At 36.9% G+C, this 8576-nt stretch overlaps 1 protein-coding gene across 1 annotated transcript; it reads right to left on the minus strand.

Moving 5' to 3' along the window:
- Positions 1-1226: 1226 nt before the first annotated feature.
- Positions 1227-2150, minus strand: LOC149243116 (putative pentatricopeptide repeat-containing protein At3g13770, mitochondrial). The gene is made up of 3 exons (XM_089371123.1): positions 1827-2150; positions 1591-1697; positions 1227-1395 (listed from the first exon to the last, which is right to left on the minus strand). Exons 1-3 carry the CDS (start codon positions 2148-2150, stop codon positions 1227-1229), a joined length of 600 nt encoding a protein of 199 aa, XP_089227249.1.
- Positions 2151-8576: the final 6426 nt, after the last annotated feature.

An 8576-nucleotide genomic window follows, 5' to 3' on the forward strand; every position in this document is an offset into this window, starting at 1 on the left:
CACTTTCGGCCTCCTCCTGTAGATCCTCCTGTAGAACCTCCTGTAGATCCCCCTGCAACCTCCTGTAGAATTTCCTGTGAGTGATTTTTCGAAGTCTGATCGAAATGGAAGTCCTCAAAAGGGTACTAGGGGCTTCTTAGGACCTCTCCACACCTTCCTCACCATTTGCAAAAGCCAACTCCATCTTCCTTTGCCACCAAACCTCTGCACAGTCACAACCAATCAAATCACAAGCATAATAATGCCACACAAAAATACTAAAAAGTACAACAAGATGATTTCTTCTCATTTCTCCTCAGAAGTAGTTTGAATAAATTAAATTTACCTTTTTAGTAGTCAATGGCACTCGTTTCATTAGTTTCCATCTCTTTTCCTGCAAAAATATGGTTAGTGGTAAAACTAGGGTTTGCTAGGGTTTGCGTTTCATTCTAGTTTTCCTTCTCTTTCTACAAGTATAATAGCCCCTGTAGAGTTAGCTTTCTTCCATCATAGTAAAAGCTTCTTTTGAGAACTCATAGAAGTTGGCTTAAGCTCCTAGTGAACTTGCGTCAGTTGATCAAGTGACAGCCTGCAATAAAAGCTAGTACTTGTGCATACAACACAGTCGCTTCCAAGTTTGTTACGAACTACCGGGTTGATAAAAGTAAAGAAGGAAGCCCCAGGAGTTGCAGCATTATTAATACAACTGGAGCTCACCAGTACCCAGGATCCTTTATCACGCCTTTTCTTTTCATCAATTTTCTCATACGTGCTACATCCTTCCACTTTGAAGAAGCTGCATAAATGTTTGAGAGGAGTACATAAGCTGAAGAATTTTCTCATTCCAACTCAAGAAGATAGTCTGCTGACAATTTTCCTATATCTGCATTTGCATGAACTCTGTTGGCACCAAGCACTATATTCCACACCAATGAATCAGGTTCATATGGCATTTCATTGATGAATTGTACAACTTCTTCAAGTTTTCCAGCATGACAAGGAATGTCAACAATGTAGGTATAATGCTTCAATTTTTGCATGAAACCGTGATCTTGAAACATAACATCGAAGTAATGACGACCTTCATCCACTAGGCCTGCATGGCTACATGCACTAAGAACACCAATGAAAGTGACATCGTTTGGCATATTTCCAGATTGTTGCATTTGTTCAAAAAGGGTAAGAGCCTGCTTGCCAAGTCCATGCTGAGCATACCCTGAAAGCATTGCGTTCCACGGGACTGTATTTCACTCTGGAAATTGATCAAACACTTTTCGTGCATCCTCCAAGCACCCACATTTAGAATACATGACTACCAGGGCACTCCCTACGTAGAAATCTGCCTTGACCACAATTTTGATGATATGAACAAAAACCTGCTTGCCTTGTTCTAGAGTTGTTAAGCGGTCACATGTCCTAAGCACATTGGCAAATGTGATCTGATTTGGAATCATACCTAACCTTTGCAATTAACGAAGAAGAACCAAAGCCTCTTCTCTATGGTCATTCTAGGCATATCCCAAAATCGTTGTAGTCCACGAGACAACAACTCGATTAGGCATTTTGTCAAATAGTTTACATGCACTCTAGATGTGTCTGCACTTGTTGTACATGTCAACAAGTCCACTGCCAACAAGCATATTGAATTCAAACCTGGTTTTGATAATGTGGGCATGAGCTTGCTTGCCCTGTTCCAATGCCACAAGCCCAGCACATGCCTGGAGAACACTGGCAAATGTGAATTCACTCATTCATGTGCTCTCCCTTTGCATTTGGCAAAAAAATTTCCAAGCCTCCTCATCGCATCCATTCCTCACATATCTTGCAATTGATGTATTCCACAATACCATATCCCGATAAGGAATTTGATAAAACACTTTCCATGAACTCCTAGTGCTTTTACAATTGGCATACATGTCCACAAGCACACTACCGACAAAGACATCCAATTCAAAACCATATTCAATTATGAATGCATGAATCTGCTTCCCTAGTTCAATATCTGCTAGTCTAGAACATGCCCTAGCAACTCTGATAAATGTGAAGGAATTGAGCCTCACTTCCATTGACATCATTCGAAAAAAAATCTCTAGTACCTCTTCCTCGTACCCTTGCTGCTGCGCATACCCCACAATTAAGGCATTCCATGAAATCACGTTTCGTTCAGACATTTTGTCAAACACTTGACATGCATCCTCAATATTTCTTAACTCTTCAAATCCTCACATTAAGGTGCTCTCACCTTTTGTTTGAATAAGTCGCAATCTATCAAGGCCTTTCAAAGTATATTTTTTCACTATTATTGTAAAACTTCTGATATGCGCCAATCCCTTGATTCCTCCATTTGAAAAAGATAAAAAAAATAAAGCTATTCTTTTTATTACTTTGAGAATTTTGTATGGTTTTTAAAATTAGTTGGATGTTCCCAAATGACAAAATCTTCTAAAGCTTTAAAGGAGTGGGTGCAATTTATGTTATCATTGAAGTTGCTTCAAGATTTGGATTTCGAATTTCCAAAACAGGGATTGATGACAATGTGATTTAGGCCATTGATCATATTCTCATTTTTGAAGGTTTTGTGGAATCATTGTCAGCTCAACTAATGGTCAAATTCAAACAAACAATTTAGTTGCACATTAGGAAGGAGGGAGACTATTGCGAAAAGTGTTATCTATCTATCTATTTATACATTTAGAACCATTCCAAAGTTTTTAAAGCCATATTTGTTTTTCATAAGGGATCATCTATTCCCAGATTAGTCAAGTTTTTTTATTTTTTATTTATTTATTTATTTATTTTTTTAAGAGCAACCTATTGAGCCCCAATACAAGGAGCTTCTTAGAAATACATTTTGAAGGATAAATATTGCACTTCCCCTCCATCTTGATTTATAAGCATTTTGAACTCAACCTCGAACTTTGATAGTCTTAAGACATGTACTTTTGATCTCAGGTTTCTAGGCATTTTGATTAAGCCATCAACATTGGTAGAGTTAGAGATAATTAGGCCAAGTTTGTGCTTGCTTTTGAATTTGTACCTTTTTAGGTCTTATTTGTTCGAGAGTATCCTTCAAATGGATAACACATAAATAGCTACTGTGGCACCTTTGTTAATGTGCTCTTGGCCACTTAATTCCACCTCTTGTTCAATAGGGTTACACAACTTTGAATTCTATGTCTCACACAATGAATAACAATAAAAACCTCTTAATTATTTCATTGAATAACAATACTAATACATTGTGTTGTTTTGAAATGCATGATTGGTAGGGTTGTCTCAATGATCCCAAATAAGGTGAAAATGAAAGAAACAACTTCAGTTACTTAATCCAAAGTAAAGGAAGGCACTGCCATTATATACTCTAGTACTTCCAACAAGATAACCTTCCCCATTTTTATGAATATGCGGATCTCTTCAAGATGTACAAAGAAGAGGTTGAGAGACCAACATTTGCCAATCCAAGTGAATAAGACAATAACCATGCTATTACAAATGAAAATGTATGAATATCCCATCTTTATAATGTGGTAATGAGATCAACAATCTTCCGTTACTTGAACATGTAGCCCAAGTTCATTAATTATATAGTTAAGTCTGCCACATCACAATTATTAAATTTGGCCGAAGGATGTGTCACTTGAAAATTTGAACAAACTCCATAATGGTCTCAGAATTATGATTAAAGAATGAGGTGAACTATATTTTACATTGAAAATTTCAGTTTTGTTCCCACTAATCTATACCTGAGGTCTTTGTTTTGATGCCAACCTCAGTGTCTATTAAATATATGGATGGTGTGAACAATATTTGCACTGAAAATTGCAGTTTTTGAGCCAATAATTTATACCCAAAATGTGTCCCAATCTAAAGAATGTAGTCAGTTCTATTTGACATACGAGGGTGGCTTTTAATTCTGACGATAGTAGATTATCATTATTCTTATTAAAAATAAATTATATTTTCCATTCGGATAGTAGGATTATCTTTCAGATAGTATATTTGTCATTCTTCATAGAGAAAGTCATAATAACAAATCTTGAGTTTAATAAGTAAACAACTATGAAGCATGGGAATTCAGATTGGGATGTGTTGAAATACCCTATATGTCACGTTAATGATTTTTCTATGGGTGGTGGAATCTTCTAGTGAAAACATAGATTGAATACCATGGACATGTGTAAGGCTTATTGTGATAATTGTTTTAATGATATTAAATTAAATGAGAAGATCAATTCATAGAGAAATTGGGATTATAGAATGGGAGCTTATTTAGTCAACGAAAGACTAATGAAAATATTAGAATACACTTTTACCCTTATTATAGTGTTGAATAAAAATGTCGTGAAAAATAATGTGTCTCTAGTTTTGGGTAAAAGGACCCTCAACTTTCTTCGCAACTTTTTGGTCACTAGCAACTTGTGAAAGGGGTAGGCATCTTTAAAAATGTGGTGTCATTTAGAAGGGAAATACTAATAGCAGCAAGGCAAAGGCAATTATTCCATTCGTTTATTTATTTCTCATTTGTTTGGTCATATTGAGAGCTGCAATATATATATTATGAAATTGTTTTAGTACTAGTAAACAATGATTAAATATATAGTTAATTTGAACCTTTGACATTTAGAGGACATTTCTCTCAATAAGTATGAAAATCATGCTGGAAACAATTTTTGAAGTTTGGAGTCTTTTGTTTTTTAAGTTAACTAATTGGTTTGGAAGATGAAAAACTAGTAACTTGGAAGAGTGCGACTTTTATATTCACTGAGGTATTAAAGAAATTATATGCTTGAAACTTATACTAGCGCGTTTGTTATGAAACCAGCTCAAGAAAAGATAGAAAAGATAGATCAATGCCTTAGAATTCAGCCTCTTCGAGGGGGAAACCTCCTTTACATTACATAAATGAACAATTCTTGGATGATACAAATGACAAAACCTCCTTTCTATATATAGGAGTCTAAGGAGTCACAATATAATCCAGCCGACCTAACAATAATAATATAAAGCCACAAAAATAACAATAGAGGGATTCTATGGGGCACAGAAATAACAATATAGGGGTAATAGGGGCACAACAATATAAATAAGGGGTATAACTACAATAGTAATGGGGTAATCACTAGTATTATAGGGACCCAACATGCCCCTCTCCTTCAAAAAAGTGTTGTCCTCAACGCTTGAGTAGTTCTGGATACTTCTGCATAAAATTCTCATCCTCCCATGTGGAATCTTCAGCGGATAAGTTCTTCCACTTGATAAGATACTCTGAAATTGATCGATTTCGTAGCTGTCGAGTTCTTGTTTCTGTGACTGCTTCCGGTTCCAATATAATTTTTCCTTCCTCGTCAAGTTCTGGCAATATTGTTTGAACTGGGAGCTTGTCGCCTATAACCTTCTTTAAACATGAAACATGGAAAACTGGGTGCAATCGAGAAGCTGCAGGAAGCTCCAATTTGTATGCCATAGTACCAATCTTTTGCAACACCTTGTACGGACCATAATACTTTGGTGATAATTTATTATCCTTCTTAGCTTGCTTTAGGGACATTTGCTTATATGGTTGTAGCCGTAGGAATACCCAATCACCTACATCAAAACTTCTTTCACTGCGATGTTGATCTGCCTGTTGTTTCATTCTATTTTGTGCCAACACGAGGTTATCCTTTAAGAGTTGGAGGACTTGTTGTTGATGTTCGATGTGATGTTCCACTGCCTGAACCTTAGAATTTTCTCTTAAATATGATGTGATGGATGGTGGTTGATACCCATAAAGTGCCATAAATGGGGTCATTTTTGTTGCTGTATGGAAGGAAGTGTTATACCACCATTCAGCCAGAGGCAACCATTTGACCCATTGTGTCTGTTTATCAGATACAAAGCAACGAAGATATCCTTCCAAACATTTGTTTACTATCTCAGTTTGCCCATCAGATTGAGGATGATAAGATGAGCTATGAGCTAACTGAGTACCAAGACAAGAAAATAATTCTGTCCAAAAATTTCCAGTGAAAATGGGATCTCTGTCACTTACAATAATCTTTGGGTTTCCATGTAGCTTTTGAACTGTTTCCATAAATGCAGTAGAAACTGTACTGGCTTTAAATGGATGTGATAATGCACAAAAGTGTGCATACTTGGTAAGTCTGTCAACTACCACCATGATGACACTCTTTCCCTCAGACTTGGGTAAACCTGTGATAAAATCCATTGAAACCTCCTCCCAACGTTGGCTTGGAATGGATAAAGGTTGTAATAGACCCGGTGTCTTAATTGTTTCAACTTTATTTTGTTGGCAAACCAAACATTCCGCCACAAACTTTTGAATATCTGATTTAAGGCCATCCCAAAAAAATTCCTTCTTAACCCTGTGGTAAGTTTTTAAAAATCCTGAGTGCCCTCCTAAGGGAGAAGTGTGCAATTCCATAAGAATCTTTTGTTTTAGCTGGGAATTCTTACAGAGGTATAAGCGATCTTTGTACCATAACGAATCATTTTGCCAGCTAAATGTATCAGAAGTACTGGAATCTTGTTGTAGCTTTCGAATAAGTGCCCACACTTCTTCGTCATTCTTCCATTCCTCCTTTGCTTCGTTTATCCAATCTGGTTGGATAATAGAAATGGCACACAACAATGCTTCCACATCCTCATCCTTTCTTGAGAGTGCATCTGCCACCACATTTTGCTTCCCTTTTTTGTAGATGATTTCAAAGTCATAACCCAACATCTTTGTGACCCACTTTTGTTGCTCTTCAGAGGATAATCTTTGTTCTAAAAAGTATTTAAGGCTATCATGATCCGTTTTTACCTTGAAGTGTCTTCCCATTAGGTAGGGTCGCCATTTCTTAAGTGCATGGAGTATTGCCAACATTTCCTTCTCATAAATAGCTTTGCTTAAAAACTTTCCCTTGATTGGACGACTTTCAAAAGCAATGGGTCTTTCATCTTGCATTAGAACAGCACCAATTCCATTTCCTGAAGCATCACATTCCACAATAAAGGTTTTTGTGAAGTCCGGTGTAGCTAAGACCGGTGCTTGGCACATTGCCTCTTTAAGATGTTCAAAGGCCTTTGTTGCTTCCGGAGTCCATGAAAATGAATCTTTCTTCAATAATGTTGTTAGAGGTGCTGCTATTCTCCCATAATTCTTAACAAACTTGCGATAATACCCTGTCAACCCAAGAAATCCTCGCAGATGCTTTATGGATGTGGGGATTTTCCATTCCTTAATGGCTTTAATTTTGCTAGGGTCTACCTTAACTCCTTCATGAGATACAATATGACCCAAATATTCCACCTCCTGGACTCCAAAGAAACATTTGGATCTTTTTGCATATAATTGTTTCTCCTCCAATAGTTGTAGCACCTGTCAACATGTTCAACATGATCCTTCCAAGACTTGCTGTAGATTAGTATATCATCAAAAAATACTAACACAAATTTTCTAAGGAATGGTTTGAAAATTGAATTCATCAAACCTTGAAATGTTGAAGGTGCATTGGTAAGGCCAAAAGGCATGACCAAAAATTCATAATGACCCTCATGAGTTCTAAATGCCGTTTTCGGAATGTCTTCAATCTTCATTCTGATTTGATGATATCCTGAACGAAGATCCAACTTGGTGAAGTAAATTGATCCATGCAATTCATCCAGTAATTCATCAATGACAGGAATGGGGAACTTATCTTTAATAGTGAGCTTGTTGAGCTCCCTATAATCTGGACACATGCGCCATGATCCATCCTTCTTGTGCACCAATACTACTGGAGCTGAGAAAGAACTTTGACTCGGTTGAATTATACCAGCCTCTAGCATTTCTGCAACCATACGTTCAATTTCACTTTTTTGGACATAGGGATATCTGTACGGCCTGATGTTTGGAGGAACACTTCCTGGAATCAGATGAATAGCATGATCATGATCACGCATAGGTGGGAGACCTTTGGGAGTCTCAAATACCTTGGAATGATTGTCCAGGACTTTTTGGAGATCTGGAGAAATAGATGATTCCAATGTGGAAACATCTAGCGAACATAATTGTGCAATTACACCTCTTTGCTCCTTTTTTAGAAGCTTTGTCATGCCATTAGAGCTGATTATCTTTCCTGGTTTCCCTGCAATACCCCTTAATTCAACTTCCTTTCCTTCCACAGAAAATTTCATGAAAAGTTCTTGAAAATTAAAAGCTATTGTACCCAAGGATTGTAGCCATTGGACTCCTAGTACAACATCAGCACCTCCCATTGGAATGGAAAGCATTGGGCTAGTCAATACATATTCTCCCATGGATAGCTTGATATTATGGCACTTTCCAGAACAATTTATTGTTCCTCCATTTGCAATCATCACTTGACACTCTGGTGCTGGATATAGGAAGCAATTCAATTCTTTTGCTACCCTACAATGAATAAAATTGTGGGTGCTTCCTGAATCAATCAACACTATTACCTTTTTCTTCTTGATTTGTCCTTCTATCTTGATGGTTTGAGGAGTGGTAATTCCCGCCAATGCATTACAAGATATGGTCGGATTTATTTGTTCTTCATCTAGGCTTTGTTCCTGGAATATATCCTCTTCTTTTGACCTTTCTTGCTCCTTTT

The sequence above is a fragment of the Pinus tabuliformis genome, chromosome 8 (assembly GCF_031772625.1).
Source record: "Pinus tabuliformis cultivar Carrire ecotype Pingquan chromosome 8, CPIR1, whole genome shotgun sequence".
NCBI classification, from domain to species: domain Eukaryota; kingdom Viridiplantae; phylum Streptophyta; class Pinopsida; order Pinales; family Pinaceae; genus Pinus; species Pinus tabuliformis.

Excerpts from the sequence above, each read along its gene's own strand:
- LOC149243116 (XM_089371123.1), bottom strand. The coding sequence starts at position 2,150 with ATGTCTGAACGAAACGTGATTTCATGGAATGCCTTAATTGTGGGGTAT. Across the intron at positions 1,698-1,826 it reads AAATTCCTTATCGGGATATG|GCATGTGCTGGGCTTGTGGC; the intron begins GTATTGTGGAAT and ends AGTGTTCTCCAG. Across the intron at positions 1,396-1,590 it reads GGCAGTGGACTTGTTGACAT|GACATGTGACCGCTTAACAA; the intron begins GTACAACAAGTG and ends CAATGTGCTTAG.